Source organism: Dermochelys coriacea, chromosome 18, assembly GCF_009764565.3.
Source record: "Dermochelys coriacea isolate rDerCor1 chromosome 18, rDerCor1.pri.v4, whole genome shotgun sequence".
NCBI lineage: Eukaryota > Metazoa > Chordata > Testudines > Dermochelyidae > Dermochelys > Dermochelys coriacea.
Window position 1 is genome coordinate 12,459,461 of NC_050085.1, and position 19,335 is coordinate 12,478,795.

Here is a 19,335-nt window from a genome sequence, read left to right on the forward strand (position 1 = left end):
AGTCCAGACAGGAACCTTGGGATGAGCTATTTTCAGGCCTTCAACTTTCCTCCCATTCTACCCCAGTCACAAAGAGGATGTTAAATGAGTTTTCCAAAGGAGGATTTATTAAATTAGATGATACAGTTTCCTTCATATTCGCTGGAATGCTCCTTTAGAGAAAAGAAGAGTCAGAGCAATACTTCCGTAATCTCTGCAAATCAAGTATGGTGTCCAGGTAAACAACACCCTAATTACTACAAGCAAGGGAAAAGGAATTGGTTTTACGTATTGATGGGTAAAGCTTGTATTCTCAACGGCTCCTTGGGCCCTTTAATGTGTAAGATTTGCATTATAATCTTAAAACTGACAGACTGCCTGAGTAGGTCTGATGAGTTCCATTTCTAGATATGGCTGGGCTTGATTAACCTTCTCCATTCTGAAAGGCAAAGCCTCTGCAGCCTATGTCAAGAGCTGGTCCCTTTTGGCTATTCTCACAGTAACCTCACCAACCTTCCCACTAAAATGAACCAAGGGGACCGGTCGTAAAACGGGTCGTGCCCATCATTGAAGAGGTCGGATCCCTCCTCTGTTCCAGCGTCGGAGCCAGTATCATCCACAAAGGCCTCATCATCAAAGTCTTCCATCTCATCCTGCTGCTCATCGGCCAGTTCGGTTATGTCGGAGTCAGCCGTGGAGAAAGTGGGGGAGGGTGTGCGGTCAGCAAGGCGCTCATTCACGCAGCCATGGAAAATGGGGGAGCTAGATATCAGTTAACGGAACACTTTGATTAACACAGCAAGGGGAGAGAGGAATGCTTCATAACACAGATCATACTGCTGCAGTCAGAACAGACCCCACCATAACAGCAAGCAAAAGCTTTAGACCATCTGGATTGAGATGAGATGGGAAGAAGGGGATTGCTGACATCGTTAGGGAAAGACTGAATCCTTGGACTGAGCAAAAAGCAAAGGAAACATGAAGACAAACAAGGCTAATCATGTATGGTTATTTACATTGTTCTTATTAGCTCACTTAGCATATCTACAATCTGTATATCCACCATAAGGCACTTTAAAAATAAAGGAGTAGCTCAGCATCAGACACTTAATGAATCTCGGTCTCCTCTCACTAGGTGTTTAAATCCTTCCAGAAAAAAAAAGCAACAAAACTGCTTTAGTGTCACATCCACACAAAGCCCTCAAGCTCTGGACCAGTTTTCCCTTGGTATTTCCATAAGTCTGCAGTCTCTCTCACAGCACTACTCCAACAACTTCAGACAACACTTAACTAGTTATTTCAATCCCTTCCTTTTAGAAATAAATCTTAAGTATGATTAAGGGTGAATTCAAACACTTACCCTCTGGTTAAATCTGTATCAAGAAAGTTTTAGGCAGCATTTCCTGCTTCTTACCAGTGTTTTGGTGATGCAAGACAATCAATAAGATCCAGAAGTTGGATCATCAATCCTGAGACCCCACATACATGGCTAATATGACTACACAGCCTAAAACTCTATTCAAAGTCACAGCTTTCTCCCAGCAATGAGTAGGTGAATGTGCCAGGAGATAGAATTGTCATCACGTACCTACCAACCAGTTTGAACCAATGGAATCGATCGTAGAAGGGGTCACTACCAGTCATTGTGCTCTCATTCTCATCCTGGGCATTGGACGCCATTTCTCCAGCCCTGTCATACATCTCCCGCATCAGCTCCAACCTCTGCCTACACAGCAAAAAGTCCCCCAAAAAATTGTCAAGAGAAAGAAACTAAGAATTTGCTTCTACAGTATGATGAATGAGGACATTAGTACAGAGATGCTGTGGTCATTTTTCTAAAGGAGCATGCATATTACAGGGACAGAATAAAGTACCGTCCTAAAACAGGTAAGGGGAAGGGGGGTACAAAGAGGTAAGGGGCCAGTTCATCTCTACTATACTAATGCTCTACCATAATGTTAGGGGTCACTGTGCTGTGGGAGATGCCATCTTTTAGAAGAAATGCAGAACACATGCCAGTCAAGGTCAATAAATATCCCATGGCTCTTTTCATAAGAGCAAGTTAAGCCCTGAGGCTCTGGTCAAATTCAAGCTTCAGTCATTACATTCTGCCTCCCCAAATTCCTCCTGCAGTTTCATCTAGGCACATTCTTTACTTTCTGCACTGAACCAATGTATTGTGTTGGTGTGCTCTACTGAACAGCTGTCACATTCCATTCAAAAAAGTGGCTGCATTTCAGTACTTGGTGAAGTGACCCCACTATAAACCTCAAGCATACAGAGGATTATTTAAGGTTTATGTTTCAAAATCCTTGGATTACACTCTAGAAATGCAAAAATAAATGGAAGAATCCATAGTCACACAAACGAGTAGGAAACCTTGGCCTATCTTGTGCACATGGCACAAGAATGATGAAAACCACCACCTCAGACTTGAGACTGTTAAAATTTGGGAGGTTTTTCTAAGGGCAGATCTCCATTACTGAAGTTTTACCTTTTAATTATGTTTATCAGTGGTAGAGTTATTGAAGCAGAAGAGAATGAATGAGTACCAGACAAGTGGAGGAAACAAATATTAAGGCAGTGAGATGAACTGGGACAAGTCTAGAGAGACCTTAAGAAAAAAAAACCCTAGTAATTTTGAACTAGACCCTACTTGAGTTTCTCCAGGGACCAGTAATGTGTTGCTCCATTCTTCACATCCTGGACTTCCACAGCCACTACTGTCCGAGGGGAAGGTCTGTTGTTCCGAGTCTTCTCTGACTCATTGGGCAGCAGCTCAGGGGGCAGAGGGGAATAAAGCGTGTTGGTCAGCAGGACAAACTGAAACTGCACCTGAATGGAGAAAAACAAATATATTCATAGAAATCAGGCACAAGGGGGCTTCTATTTAACCCTAGCAGCAAAAACACTCCCAAAAAGCCTCATTAAAATGAGACCGGGACCCACCTAACGAAAGAAGGAAACAACTTGATTTTTATGTCTGAGAGCAGCACCAATTTTTTAAGTTCAAAACATTTAAGGAACAGTCTGGTAGTCTAACAACAGCATATAATACTGCCATGTTGGGCCTCTAGATCTAGCATTCACTTTTTGATAAAAATGAATGACCCAACATGAAGTTAGAGATAAGATGCCTTTTCTTTTCTATCTTAATACAGGCTTTAAAGGATAACTGGAATGGGGACTGGGGAGACAATGTAGGGGAGATGAAGTATACAAAAATGGATTGAAAGAAATACAAATTCAGTATGGAATCCGAATCATGGCAGTCAAGCCTCAAAGCACTTCGTATACCAAAATATAAACCACGAGGTATGGTGGGTTAAAGGCAAGAAAAATAAGTATAATACATCAAACCAGGATCAGTATACAGACACCATCTAGGAGTTTGGTGGTCTGTACAATCTTACCTTCTTCTTTAATTCCACGCTGATTGCATTGGCCTCTTTCAGATAGACTGCATTGCCCCAGAGCTGGTCCCTTAATGAAGTGAACTGGTGAAACTTCCATTTCCTGAACGCCCACTGGGCCATTTCATATTCATGCTGAGTCCAGGGCACTGAAGAAAGCAAGGAAATAGCTTAGTCAAATGTAATGGTTTTCCCTCCAACACACCCATTCAGAGGTTATTTACTTCTCATTTTCTTATAAAATTCTTAATGTTGTCACTGAAAAGAGAGCATGGAAAGGAGATAGGTTGTACTCATTGCTCAATGGGTAACTAGCTCTGATCTTCCACTCCAAGCAGTGGAAGCTTAACCTATAAAGCAGGGGTCGGCAACCTATTGCACACGAGCCAATTGTTATTGGCACGCTGCTGTCTGCCAGACCCGGGCAGGCGGACAGTAGCATGCCACTAAAAATCCTGCCCGGTCCGGCCTGCTCTTTTCCGCCCCCCAGCCCACCGCTCTCTCCTTGCAGGGCAGGCAAGCTTCCCCTTTCCCCTGCCTCTTCCACCAGCGTGCTGGTTCCTGCCCCTCCTTCTCTCCCGCCCTGCAGCTGGTCAGCTGATGGCCCTTACTACGAGCAAGCGGGAGAGGTAAAAGCAGAGCCGCAGCACACTCTCTGCTCCGGGGACCTTGGGGAAGGGGGTGGAATCAGGGCATATCCCCTCCAGCCCCCTGCTGTGAGCCGCTCAGAGCAGGGGGCTGGGAGCACCCCCACGACCCCAGCCCACACCTCCAGCCCCCGTGCCCTTACCCCTGCACCCCTCTTACACACCCCCAGCCCTGTGCCCCGACTCCGGCACCCCCCACACATACCCAGCCCCCTCCAACCCCCTGCCCTGAATCCTGCACCCCCCACACATACCCATCCCCCCGACTCTTGCAACCCCCCACATCCCCACTCCCACCCTTTGCACCAAACGGGAGCTCCTGCACACCCCCCACATTCCCACCTGCACCCCTCACACCAAATGGGAGCTGCCCAGTTAAGCACTCCACACCCAAACCTCCTGTCCCAACTCTAAGCCCCTCCCTCATTCCAGCTCCTGGCCAGACCCTGCAACCGAACCTGCTTCTTCACCCTCAGCCCTGTTCTCAGTGCACTCCCACCCTCAGCTCAGTGCAGAGAGAGGAAGAGAATGGGCTAGAACCAGGGAGAAGGTAGGTACCTACTCTATGTGGACAGGGCCGGGACTCCAGACCGGCAGCGGGCTGAGTGGGGCTAGCAGCCGGGACCCTGGCTGGCAGGAGCTGGCGGACAGAACCCCAGACCAACAGCGGGCTGAGCAGCAGTGGGCTGAGCTGCTCAGCCCACTGCCCGTCTGGGGTCCTGGCCACCGGCCCCGCTCAGCCCACTGCCAGTCTGGGGTCCCGACCGCCGGCCCCTTACCAGCCAGGGTCCTGGCCGCAGGCCCCCCTGAGCCTGCTGCCAGCCTAGGTGAACGGAACCCCAGGCCGGCAGAGGACTGAGCGAGCGGGCAATATAAGATCAGCATTTTAATTTAATTTTAAATGAAGCTTCTTAAAACATTTTGAAAACCTTGTTTAGATACAACAATAGTTTAGTTATATAATACATAGACTGAAAGAGAGAGACCTTCTAAAAAACATTAGAATGCATTACTGGCACGCAAAACCTTAAATTAAAGTAAACAAATGAAGACTCGGCACACCACTTCTAAAAGGTTGCCGACCCCTGCTCTAAAGCATTTGGAGTAGCTAGACCAAAACAAAAAACTAAGCAAGCTCTGGTTACTTGATCTGTAGAAATCCAGAAGGGTAAAATGCTAACAAAAAGAGAAAGCAAATACCCGGGGAGAAGACCGTTAAGCTCTACATCTGTTGAATCACTCCTCCCTTCCTGGGTGTTCTGTAGCAGAGAGGAGTTAGCAGCATAAGATGCTCTCACTTACACTAGACCCAATCAGGAGTTCTTACACAAGGCAAGTCTACACTACAGCGCTACACTACCTCTGGAGCATGTCTGGTGAAGACACGCTATGCCAATGGGAGAGCGCTCTCCTGTTGACATAATTACTCCACCTCCGCAAGAGGCAGAAGCTATGTCAGTGGGGTCTCTTGCCGACATAGTGCTGGTGTGGACAGCATTTAGGTCGATGTAATTTACATCGCTCAGGAAATGTCTTTTTCACACCCCTGAGCAATTTAAATTAGATTGCCTTATACGGTAGTGTAGACCAGCCCACAGATTAGAGAATCCTACTGCAAATACACGAATAATCTCTGTTTAGGACACTAGAGCTCTGTGGACTGGCACCAGAATATGAAGCCCAAAGCTCATTCCCATCCAATGGCTGCTGGGTAGCTTAAATAAATTTGAGGGTTCTGGTCCAGTTCCTTTGTTCAATGATCATTCAGAACCTGTTCTGTGGATACAGAATTTCAGTCTATATGGCTGTCAAATTTGCTCTTTAAGAGGCCATCACTTTTTCACAAGTTCCAAAGTTGGTTTTCCATCTTATGGAAAATGTCTCTGTAGTACACCTTCCTTTGCACCAAAAATTTGGAAACAGCCAGAATTGTTTCCAGTCTCAAACTCACCTTCCTCCTCTTCCTCTTCCTCCTCTGTCATCTCAGCAGCTAGGGATCGTGTCTCAACCTGCTTCTGCAAGGCCTGCAGTTTACTCTCATAGTCCTGTGGGAAGACAGGAGATACCGTGTAGGAAAAAGACAGACATGAAAGTGAAGAGGAGACAGCCAGAGAGAGATAAACACTTCAGGAGTGACAGACACACAAGTGGAGAGGAGATATGCACAAATATTTCCATTTAACTCTCAAAGAGCTCAGACTCCTCTGAAATTGAATTCAACAACATACTAGACATCTTTGGAACTTTTCCTTCTAGAAGAGTGGAAAGGAGAAGACAAGGGTGTCTGTAAGAAATGCTGGTATGTCTGCCATGTGTTTTCCTTATTATAAGACCCCCATACACACAATGGCCTTAGACAGTGGAGGGCTTTTTTTTTTTCCGGCGGGAAAGAACTCAAAATTGGAATGTCAAGAGGGCATCTGTAAATTTGTAGGTATAATTTACCTAGTTTTGAAAGTACTTCTGGTGACAGTGCACATTTTGCATAAAAATGTGCAGGGCCAATGGATCCATGCCCCACTATTCCAACCCTCACACACCATAAAAGTCATTAAAATGGAAAACTCACTGCTGATACAAACTAAATAGTGGAATAATGACCAAAGTGGGATTATAAAACATAGAAAAGCTGAAGATCAGTGCTTAGAAATTGAGGTTAAGTGCCTCAGATTAAAGTGTTTGTGAAACAGTTTTATGCAGTTAACATTTCTGCACTGTTCTCTATATTATTTAGTTAGGCTACATGGAGATGGACTGGAGAGATGGTGTATCTTCATTTAACCAAGACCGTGAAGAGTTAGTAATTCCATTGAGTTTCGTCTTTTGGTGCAATGGAATTAATGGTATGCTTTAAATGAAGTTTATTCCTTTATCAAGTTCTCACCACCTCGGGTGTGAGTGCAACACATCATTATGTATATTTAATTTCACACAGGAAGAAAATAGTTTTAGGTTGTTTATACAGATAAGACTAATTGTGCTTAGGCCAAAGCAGGTTTGGTTCCAAGCATACTGTGGTCCCACTGATAAGGGCGTGCAGGGAGTGAAAAATTTATCCATATCATGTGAAGTGCAGAAATGGACCAGAGGTATTTTTCTGACTCTTAAGTGTTTGGAAAAGATTCAGACCCATCCTAGTAGAAAAATGTTTAGGATGTTGTATCTTGCAAGAGTAATTGCTTGGACAAAGTGAGATAAAGTGTCCTGTTACCACCACCAAGTTCCTTCTCCCAGTGGGTGGAGAGAAGGAGAAGGACAGCACAGGAAAACAATTTCTCTTGGAGCTCCCCTATGAGCAGCATTAGAAGTGAAAGTTAGTATATCCTGCTAATTTGCAGAGGACTCTGCAAAAGGCTTACTCAAATAAACGAAAGAAAATACTGATATTCATGGAAATACAGAAAAAAAAAACAATAAGACAAATGGGCATTTACTCAAAGGTGTATCTCAGGCTCTAGATCAGATGCCAACTTGGGTACAGGAGAAGATAGAAGCTTAACAGAATACACTGACATCCTAAATGTCAATAAGAAAGTTATTAATTGTGAACGGCTGACTACCTGGCTGTGGAGATGCATGTGAGAGAAGGGGTTTGGACCAGAGAATTTCATCCAGCCTAAGAGGTAGGGAAGATGCTATGGACCAGATTTTCAGAAGTACTCAGCACCTTGTAGCTCCCACTTTTGAATGTCGGTACACTTACTTAGATGTCTAAATGGGTGTTTGCTGGATGCTCTTAAAACTGGCCCCTCTGTAAAAACTACCTAAAATTCACTTTGGTAATAAAAGTTGCAAACATATCCAATTTAACATGGATCAGGAGACCTCTCCACCACAGAGCACCACTGCAGTGCTATAGTCCTAGTAGCCAGGGTGTTCTTTTGAAAAGGATAAAATAAACATAGCTCCAGACTGCTGGACAGAGTAAAAAGGGGAGAAAAGATCTGTGAGGGAATTCTCATGTTTTAGATGGCCTCCCCTTATTTCATGGTTTGATTTGTTTTACCAGTGAGATGATGGGCTCTTTCAGTAGCCAGCCCTTGTAACATACGAGGCCATGGAATCCCTTAACTAGTTAATTCGCCGTGTCGTATGTCCCTACACTTGCCACTTCTATCCCCACTATAGACTAATGTTCTGTCACTAGCTGTCATTAAAACAATACTCTTGAGAGGTCAAGGAAATCTATGGACTCTAGTTTCTGGGTATTAAGGGGCTTAGTTATGACTGAGTCAGGTGGGTGCTTTGGGGAATGCAAAGGAGATAAAACTGCCAAGAGCATCTGTCAAACCATCTGGTACTCCACAAGCGGGCATTTCTCTTTTCATAGAATATCAGGGTTGGAAGGGACTTCAGGAGGTTATCTAGTCCAACCCCCTGCTCAAAGCAGGACCAATCCCCAATTTTTGCCCCAGATCCCAAATGGCCCCCTCAAGGATTGAGCTCACAACCCTGGGTTTAGCAGGCCAACGCTCAAACCACTGAGCTATCCCTCCTCATTTGTGGACAAATTTATTTTCCTTGAACATACACAGTTCAGCCCCACTATACTAGATTGTCTTAGGACATGTGAGGGTTTGACACATACATATGCATCTTTCCCACTTGTAAGCATGTATCCTTACTGAAGAAAATAGCTTTGGGGTGTTTTTTTCCTTTTTTTACATTTTTTTTTAAAAAAAGAGAAGCTTTGAAGAGTGTTTACTTTAGAAACATGCAGTAATTACTACTTTCATTTCTCAACTGGTGTAGGTTTTGTAAAAGAGGAGGAAAGTGGTAAGAAATTGGGTGATTTATAGGAGCTTGGTCAAGACATCTGCAGCGTTAAATCTGGTTTGAATGGATAGTTCTGCTTTTGAACCAACAAGACATTCTTGGTGGAGAAGCATACAGGAGATGAAGGGAAAACCTTTTCACAGTAACAGTTAAGTTGATTTTATAACCTCTTAACAGAAAGGGTGGCAAAGGCAAAGAGGTCCCATATGTAACTAAAAGCAGCAACGCTATTAATAAGTTTTCAGCACTGGAACATAATTTCAGCTTCACACTGTACCAAAATGAGGATGATTAAGGGATTACATACCTTACTTTAACACATTATATGTAATATAAATATACACACACACCCTAGCACTGACAGAATCTCAGTCTTATTGTGAGCCTGGGAGAAAAACAGGAGCAGAACCCAGAACAGTGTTTCAACAGAAGAAACAATTTCACAGATTATGAATTTGTTGGTTCCTCATGCGACATGCTTTTAATCTTTCTGCCTTCATCCTCCCTACTCCAGCACTCTTGGCCACCCCCTGCTCCCCAAAAAAGTTTTGGAAACTAAGTCCCCATAACACTGGATACATCAATATGAGAGAATGAAGAGGCAGTGGTTTATGAGGCTCTAGTTGTATATGAACTGAAATGGACTTCAAGACCTTAGGTACTTGCATTGCATGAACGGGGCCCACACTGGATCATCTGTGGATCTCCTTGATGCTGAAGATCACCACTTATTGCCCACCAAGGCATGGTGATTATTTTTTAGTTGGTGGTATGTGCATTTCTCACAGCCATGAACTTTGCACTTCAATCATCCCCTATTTCAAGATCTTCGAAGATTCCAGCTTGTCTCATCTCTGCTCCAGATCTCAGAACTCACTTGTCTTTTTTAAAGACACTTTCAAGCATATAAATGCAACATGAATTTAATTCTTAAGATTTTTATGTGGGGATCAAGGGGCATATACACACCAATACTTCAGAAAGTGCAGAGGGTGTTACTGGGTTCTTTGGAAGAATTTATGCAGATATTTAGGTTGCATTTCAAACCTCTTTGCTAGTCCATGATCCAAAATCCTAGAAATCATTCTTTCCCTTAATGCATTTCTTCTAATGCCACATTCTAAAGCCGAATTGTTATGAAATTGACAGCACTGCATTGTTCCCCATCCCAATGGAGCCTAGTGCCCAAACCTCAGTGTTACATTGTTTTAAGCCCTACTTAAACAAAATTTTTCAGGCTTATTTACATGGGGACACCCAGGAAACTTAATACACATTAACTAAACATGTGAATGATCTTTGAGTGTCCCTGTGTAGACAAGCCCCTAGTTAAGCTAAACACCTCGTGCACCCATAGTATATCTTATCACACCAGTTCAGTACTTTGATGGAAGAATGAAGGAGCACGCAGAAGCAATGAACTTTAGAATTCCAGCAGGTGGCACCATTCCCACAAGGTGATGGCATTAGGGAGGTGACCGCTGTCTTATTCTAAAGACATTGAAACAGACGTCCTGACCACTTGAGGTCATTAAAGCCCCCCGAGCCTTTAAAAAAAAAGGACAAAGGGCATTTCTTTCTCTGGACCACGTTTCAACTCCTTGTTTTTCCTTAAACTTTCAGCTGAAGAAAATTCATTCATCCTAAACTGTAGTTGCTACATTCTCTCCACAAGGGGTTGCATTTCAGTGGGAGATGAAGGGATTCCTCTGTTCCTCTGATGATATATCTGTTTATTAATTATCCCTTTGGAATAAGAGCCATAGGTAAAACAGATTTTTTTTTTAAACATTGTGTCCCATGCAGAAGTTCATGATTTCTGCTCTGTAAGGAAGGGATTCTGTTTGTTTGCCTGGTGGGTGGGGTGGTAGAGAGAGATGAAGGCTCCAAGCTGCACCAAGTTTGACAGCGACATAGAATACCTAGAACTCTAAATACATTTCAATATAAAAGACAGCTGTCTTCTAGAAATCACTTTTTCCCCCCTAAGTGACTATAACACTGTCATTTGAAACTCAGATATGGAGCAGTGGGGTGAAGGATGGGAGAACAAACAACAAACAAGTCAAACAGTCAAACATGAAAGGTAGGATTCATTTTCCTGGAGTTGGTCTGGAGCTTTCAGAGAAACTATTAATATGAAGATGACATTTTAGTGGTCTCCTGACTTCCTGTTTACAGAGACAGAGGTGCTGTGGGAGAAGCAGAATCTAAGGAAGATGCATTTCAAGCAGTGCTTACAATAGCGGTGCATTATCCACCAACTCCTTCAGTATCCCTGAAAAGAAGAATCTTTGTTCTGGCTCTTTCAGAGAAGCTGAAAGGAAGGTTGACAGAAAGAAGGGTTGCAGCATCAAAAATGTTCCATCACAAAGCTTGTTTCTGTTAGTACTTGAGTACAAACATATTATTTGGGTACAATAAGGACACAGTAACTCATCCTTTGTCTCCTTTTTTGTAGTGACCCCCCCCCCTTTTTTTTTTTAATGTGGACTAAAACCAAAAATCATATATAGACAGATATCTAAAGGTATGAACATGTTCACAGTACGTAATTTTTTTCCCTTTATCCTCATCTTACAAAAAGAAACAGGTTTGTTTTTTAAGTGCACTAGATCAGGCATATTTTCCGAGAATAAGGGAACATCTCACCAGTTAAATAAATATTCTTGTAAGATAGGACTGTTTCCCGGCAACTGGCAGTACTCTAGTGTTTAAGCTATCAGGCAGCCTGGCTTTCAATACTGAATAGAAGGATGAACAGGCATCTTGATTCACAGACCATGTGATGGGATTGCTGGGCTTTGATACTGGTTATTGACTTTTTTTTTTTAAACCCACACAGTGGAAAGAGATTCAGGCCAAGTGTTGGATACTTTATCTGAGTGGTTTCAGAGTAGCAGAGTGTGATAGTCTGTATTCGCAAAAAGAAAAAGAGTACTTGTGGCACAGTCTCTAAGGTGCCACGAGTACTCTCTCTTTTTATCTGAGTGGTAGCTTTCAACTGAAAAAAAACTGTGTGGTATAACAGAACAAAAAAACTGTATAGAGAAAACAAGACCCCTTTGAAAAATCCTTAAAGCCTTTTATTTTCAAATGTGTGATAGGATTTTTTTTTTAAATGCCTGAGTGGGGTCTGCTGCTCCAAGAACACATCATGGTACAGTCATGTCTCTCCTGAATTTCTGTGCCTCATTCTTCGGGAATAGCAAGATGGTAAAGATGCAACTTTCCTATTCCTTAGTCTATAAAGGAAATTGTGAATTCCCTGCTGTGCTTCCTCAGAATTTAAACTAATGTAGGCAACAAGATTACAGCCCATATCCTTCCCACACTGTAAATGAAGTTTCATAACATCGTGGTAGAAGCAAATGGGGCCCCTGCTATATCTGTCTCAAGAGTAATTTAATTTTACATGGGTCAGTTTGAGGAACAACTTAAAGAGGAAGAAATTTTAAATGGAACTCAACTAGAATGGACCACAAAGACAAAAAAAAAGTTAAAAATTTTAAAAAAAATAAATAAATCAGAAAGGCTAAAGTTTTTTGCTACTGAATATACCAGAGATAAGTCAGACGCTTACAAGAGTATTTCATAGTTTATTGAAAAAGCACTTGTTACAATACAAACCAGCTCTGCTTTTCAGGAGGAAAGCATTTGCTCTCAAGACAATCAAACTTTTTTTTTAAAAAAAAACGTGAACTGGACAGATCTGAAAATCCCATAATTTCATTGGAAGGAGACTTACTACCTCCTTTAGAGTAACAATGGGTAAACATGGATTTCTCATCTGGCAGTTCTTAAAGTGGTTCAGAGGCAAGTATCTGGGTTTTAAAAAACACACAGCTTACAAGAATGAATGGGGAAAGATACTGAAAATATGTTCATAACACTTATACAAAGCTCTCCCCCTAATTTGACAAATTTCTTAAGTCAGATAGCCTGAAAAAGGACACTGAAGTGAAAAAATAAGAAGCATTTCCCTCCCATCCCAAGTCCCCAGTGAGATTTCTTTAAGGACAAGAAAACCTCATGCTAAGGCACTGGTGCATGCAAGTCAGCTGCCAACAAAGCAAACAGAATATCAGCCCTTGGCAATTAACTTCCTGAAAAGGCACCTGCATCATGGATGCTGCATTTTTCCATTAGCACGTAAGCCTTTTTCACACTTGTATAGGAAATTGACTGTTTTAGTGTTGGTTAATTCCATCTGCATGATAGAAAGGGATAATTTAATAGTTTTTAGGTTTCACCCTACATGGTTTGTAATAGCCTTTTAAAAGTTTGAAAGAAAGCCAGCTTCCCCTGCCCAATTTTGGCTCCACTCGGCAGTTACTGTATTTTGCTTTTTTCAAGTCATGCACGAAAATTAAGAAGCAATTTATGTGGACAGCATTTGCTAGGTAACTGATGCAGAATTCAAACAAACTGGGTGTTTTTTCAGTGCTGCACCAAAAAACACTAACAGTCTTGGGTAATAGAGTGATGGGTTTAAAACCCATTCCCCCATCAGATATTTAGAGCTAAGGAGAACATTTCTTTCAAGGTAATTTTAAGCCAACACACATTGACAAGACTTTTAGTTAAAGTCTGGGATTTAAAAATCAAATTAGTATATGATTTTATCCCATTTCAAAATACATACTTGAGTGGATTTCAAAAAAACTGCATGCGGCATGTTCCTTTTGCATACCTCAGCCATGTGCTGGTTTTGCATAGGTTATTGCTATATTGCGCAAACAGAAGGGGGACACACAAAATAGACTTGTTGGGTCTTTCCCTTGTGCCTGGCTCCTATCCAGGATAATCTCTGCTTGGCTGGAATGTTCCATATGAAGGCACATGGGAATTTCCCCAGATACTCATTGTTTTCATCTCTCCCTGCTTGCCACAAAACAGAGCAGGTCATAAGACATTTGAAAAGGATGGCAGAGGGACAAATCATATCACTCATTATTGCCAAATAGTAGGAATGGGACAAACTATTTACACAGAATTCTATAGTAAAGCTAACAGCACAAGATTATGTGTAGCCCCAAAAAAAAAAATTAGAGTGCTGACTCAAGCTGAAAGAAAAGTGCTGCCTTTGTACAAGGGCTTCCTTTCTTTGAAGGATCAGGGATTTCAGTGTTTCCATTGTTCACGTAGATTGAAATATGGAACAGATGCAATTGGCATCACCATTTTGGACAGAAAATTAACCATGTCATCAGTTTAGAGCCATCTGGGAAGCAACGCTATTGAACCTCCTAAATCCCAGAGATCATAATGTGTCAGGAAACATTTATGTGACCGGCCTGCAGTGTTGAGACCTGAATGACTGATACCAAAGCAGTAAGTCTCTGGTTGCAATTTAACCATGGAGTTACAACCAGCACCTTTGTAATAATATAGATCAGAAGGGAAGAAAATATGTAGGCAGGAAATAATAAAGGGGAGGTAAGTTGGAGGCAATTTCTGCTCATCTATAGCTATGCTGAAACATGCAAAAGTAAAACTGTTACCAGTAGGGCTTATGTTTAAACACAAGGAAAATGACCTCAAGTAGTGAAGTCAAGGATATTTGTGCAACACAGCACAAGTCTTTTAACTGTACAAATGTAACACAGAACGTGACCCAACCACACTAAAATCAGCCATAAATACTCAAGTTCATTTTAAAAATTGCATTCAGGTTAAACCTTACAGTAAACCAAGTTTCCCTCCAAAGATTCAGATTTGTCCTAAAAATTCAAGTCCAAAAACAATTTAAGTAAATAAAAATTAATGAAAAGACTACGTTTTCAAAAGCAAAGAAACAAGTCCCATAGTTAAAAGTAGCACTTTCCAATCAACATAAAAAACTCCAAAAACCCATAAACCTACTTCTTAGTCAAACAGCATCTGCTTTTTTGTCCACTATTTTTAGTGTCATTTGTTCCGGGAGATTTGAAGTAGGATCACAGGGTTTGCAAGTGTTTATGGTGTTTTCATTTGTAAAGTTAGGTACCTTTGTTTATGGTACAAGTTAAAATACTGCATCTAAACTGTACTTTTCTGAGAGATGGGGAGTAAATGACGACAAATGTGATTTCCCCTTAAAGACTTGAAAAAGAGAGCAATCTGAAACTAGAAGGCACTAGAATGAGGTATTATGTAAAATGAATCAGTTCTCTAGCCCTCCTTTCTCTGCCCCCTCCAATTCACGATAGTATTCTAAATCCTCACCAGTAATACATCTGAGACCCAAAGCCTAACTACTGCAGTGGAAGAAATCAGCTCACAGTGCATTTACTGCACCATTAAAGATCAAAAAAGTGCAGTGCACGTCTATAATCTCAGTATGGTAAGTTATAACTAAAAACCGTTATAATAGAGACAAAATGGGAATGAGAAAAAGCTTATTTCCATAACATGGCTCTGGCCATATGCACAGTCCCCCATATAACCCCATTTAGAAGCAGATTTCTACAGTCATGGCAATTTCATACTGATGTTGATGAAACTAGGCAGGAGGACAAAAGGCATAGTACTCTCTAAGGAGTTGGGGGGGGAGAAAGGGGAGAGGGTCAAGTGTCCAAGTAGCTCTCAAGTTTGTGTAAAGGAGACAGCACATCTACAAAAAGCCACATATTGTCTTGCCAGCTGACAGCTTTTGGTTTATCAATAATTATTTAAAAACATGGGTTAGGAGGTGAAAACTGAATTGAATTGAAGAGCCAGAGCTAAGCTTACAATACAAATGATCGGTTTCTTCATTTCTAACCAAAAGGTCACAAGAGACATTCAACTCTATAAACGAGATTCCCCTTTTGATTGTCTACATAAAAACATGGAGGGAAGCAGTTCTTTATATATTCCAGACAGTATTTTCAGCTTTAGAAAAATCTCCATGACAAAAAATAAGGAAAGTACACGAGCTAATAGGGTACCTTCTTTTCCACAGTCTTCTAATCTATAAAGGGGTCTCAACATTTTTCACAATATTTCTCCGAAGTCTTGAAAATTGCACCATGATTCATAAGCAAAACGGATGTGTTGAAATACCAATATCTTGTGCTTTGTACATCAAGTCACTCAAGTTCTAATTGGCCAACTGAAACCCAAGGTAGATAGTGGTCAAAACTGTCGCAATACAACGCGTCTGAATGATAAGCCAGCACCGACCCCTTCTCCCATGTCCAGTGAATCATACTGTAGTTTCTCTGCCAGCTTTGAGGTTAGGTGCAGAGAATTGTCGTCTCATCCGTGGAGGTGTCACAAACTGGTCATAACGGCTGCGTCCGTTAATCTGTTTTGGGTGGATGTTAACTGCATTGCTCTCTGTATTGTCTCCATTGTTGTGATTGCAATAGGATTGATGGTGCTGGTGGATGTGGCGTTTCTGCTGGAACTTCTGCAGGTCTGGGTTCTGGTGCCCACTGTGGGAGTGCAGTGATTCAGATGAGCCAGATGTCTGATGGCGCAAGCTTTTCTGGTAGCCATTGTTGAGAGAATTGCTTCTCCAGCGTAACTGAGGTGGTGTCTGTTGCTGATTGCTAGGCTGTGGCTGAGTGTTTAGCTGTTGCCAGTTAATCTGGATATGATCTTGACTCCTTTGTGAGTCATGTAGGTTCCACAGTTGCCGAGGATCCTGGGAGACAGCACTGCCACCTTTTTCTCTGTTCTCTTCTTTGTTCTCTTTCTCTTCCTCCTTTGGAATTCGGACCTCAATAACCTCATCCTCTGTGATAATTATGTGAGTACCTGGACTCCATGAGTTTCTGTGTTTGGGGTTGCTCTTAAATGGAAACCGGGGCTTACGGTTTTCAGGTGGGATAAATCGGTGAGGCATGTTTTGTCGACGGAGCTGTTTGGCGATTTCCTGCTGTTGCAAGTTCTTAAACCGAATTTGCTCTTGCCTCATCCAGTGCAACCGCCCACGCCTGAAGGCTGGGTCATCTTCCATTAATTGGGAAACACGCTCCTCTTTATCAAACTCATCATTCTCATCTTTTTTCAAAGCATTCGCATACTTCTTGTCATCATCCACCACTCTCACAGAGTTTGGATTTTTAACATTAGCAGCATTAGCTGTGGTTGACTGGGCTCTCAGCTCTTGTGACCCTATCAGTGGTAAAACCCTCTCCATTTTTAGCATCTTATTTCGGAGAACTTTTATTTCCTCATCCTTCATGTTGTTCTGCCTTTTCACTTCCTGCAAAATATCTTCCAATTTGTCTATATGTACCTTGAGGTCATCCACATCAGTTACTCCCTTCCCACTGGCCATGACATCTTCAATCCTCTCATCTCCAACTCCCACAGTATCCCAGACATCCCGGGCAACAGCTCGCCACGAGTCACGCTCATTGGGATCTTTCTTTCCGTACATGGCACAAAGCTCTTTCATTTTAACAATGGCCAGTGCCTCAATCTCCTGCCTAGTGTGCCTGAAGTCATTAAGGGCTACCTCATAGCAGATCTCCTTCACAGCCTGTATCTTTAAGTCTGAGATGGTGACCCATTTTGAGTCTTTGCTAAGACGCCGGCGTTGTGGTATCTGGTACATTTTAATAGGCTCTCGCTTCTTCCCACTGCTGGGGAGACCACACTTTTTTACAATGGTCTGCAGCTTGCTGGGGGGCAGCTTCTCTCTCAGGGAGGTGATCAGTCTCCAGCTCTCCTCACACGATCTCTTGTCCGAATCATCCCCACTATCAGAGTCTGCATCCTTTGGAAAAACAAAAATCAAGAAGTGGCCCCAAAACAACCAAAATTAAAATTGAAAAAAAAAATGGAAAAACTAAATAAAAACAGGCAAAGAAAACTAAAACAAATAAAAACTAAACAGAACAAATCATATGGATGTCTCTCACGACTGAGTGTAAGGACATTAACATTTCTGTCAGCCTCCCTTTCTTGAAAATATAAGTTCTCCAGTCTACTAAAATTTACATTTAAATCTAACTTAAAAATACTACCTCTAACCTAAGTTCATCCCCTCCCAGCCCCCCTCCAAAGTCTTTAAACAGAACTGAAGTCCCTGCGCAAAAAACAAGGTGTAAACTGCACCCCACATATGTTACGAAGACATGCAATTCCATGCCACACACATGTGCCTTGGTTACTGATGTTGCTTCTTTCAGAAAATCCTCCCCCAGTGAGTGAACACAACAGCCATCGTAGAATGATGGGATGAGCAGCCAGAGTAAGTCGGGTTAACACTGGTTAGTAATGTTGTATATGGTGCTGGGATGCTTGAGTTTAGAATCCACTTTACTACAAGAGCAGCCAGAGAAGTGTTAAGAGGATAAGAAATAATAAAAACAGAAGCAGCCAATAGGGTCGATGTTAAAAGTACTATAAGTGCTACTATGACAGGTGAAGACGTTTCATAATCCAAGGAAGACTTGTTACAAGCTAGTGGGATATCAAGAATCAGAGTCCCAAAGGGTTTTTCCATTTGCCACCTTGCTGTGTATTTTAAAAATATTGACAGGCTTGAATGTCTGAAGAGTCAGCATCAGAAGAATGTTGTAGTAACTTTTAAAAATTGATTTAACCAATAAAAATGCTATTCGATACCCAGTTTTCTTCCCATCTTCTCAAACCTTAGTAAACATTTAACTAATTTGCACCTGCAGCTGCCATACGTTTGCTAAGGGTTGCACTTGATTTGCTTCATTGTTCCAAGTTTTCCAGCAGGATTTCTGAAGAGGTCACTCTTATGAAATCATTTTATTGAGAAACTCTTCAGGTTTCTATAAACTATGAATGGTTATTTGAGAGATAAATGCACCAAAAACTAAGTGTATTCATCACTTATAACTGCAACCTAGAATTAAATCAGCCTATTTTTAAAAAGGTGGGTTTTTTAAACTTTGAGATCACTCTTCAATATATTGTCCATTTCTGGTTGTTAATCTGATTCTCTAGAGCTTGTATCTCCTTCAAAAGACTGCAAGAGTCAATCTCTGTTGAAGTAACTGCAACTCGCAAGTTTTTCAGACAAAAGAATTACAGAATACATGAAAAATCAAGAACAATAACCGTCAATTACATGCTAGGGAAATACGCATTTCTGGTTCTAAATCACTGATTGACAGACAATTTAAAAGACCCTACTGGGAATAGTTGAGCAATAAAGAGCAGGGTATACGCAATACAATATATTCTGCTTCTGGGAATGATGAGATGGATATTAGAGAAAGTTTTGTTCTCTAGGGTCAAAAACTTTTTTCTTATTAACATTATGTGTACTGCTTGTGACCTTATATTATCTTAAGATTTGTAATAAAAATCATTTAAACCATGTTCTCCGTTTAGGCCAGAAAATATCAGTAAAATAATGGTGAATTCTTTAAAAAAAAAAAAAAAAAAATTAGAATCTGACAATAACTCATTATGAGTTTATGGCAGGCAAAATCTGGAGCCTCAAAAAGTAGTGTTACTACCATACTGCATCGTGCAGTGGAAATGGAAGACACCCAACAGAAAGACACTGCACACTGTACAGGCTATATGAGTTCAAGGCTTTATCCAGAAAGAAAAAGTCATTC

General features: G+C 41.6%; 1 protein-coding gene across 19 annotated transcripts in view; it reads right to left on the bottom strand.

The window, feature by feature from the left end:
* Positions 1-19,335, bottom strand: part of KIF1B (kinesin family member 1B) — a 147,387-nt gene that overhangs the window by 46,048 nt on the left and 82,004 nt on the right. For 11 of the 19 annotated variants that reach the window (XM_038376609.2, XM_043499963.1, XM_043499956.1 and 8 more), the window contains 5 exons: positions 5,991-6,084; positions 3,393-3,541; positions 2,636-2,814; positions 1,568-1,705; positions 493-741 (listed from right to left, as the gene is read on the bottom strand). In XM_038376609.2, coding sequence (XP_038232537.1) covers positions 493-741; positions 1,568-1,705; positions 2,636-2,814; positions 3,393-3,541; positions 5,991-6,084 — 809 coding nt within the window. Of the gene's footprint in view, positions 1-492; positions 742-1,567; positions 1,706-2,635; positions 2,815-3,392; positions 3,542-5,990; positions 6,085-12,505; positions 17,508-19,335 lie in introns of those variants that run through there. The other 8 variants (XM_038376612.2, XM_043499968.1, XM_038376611.2 and 5 more) reach the window with 2 other exon arrangements.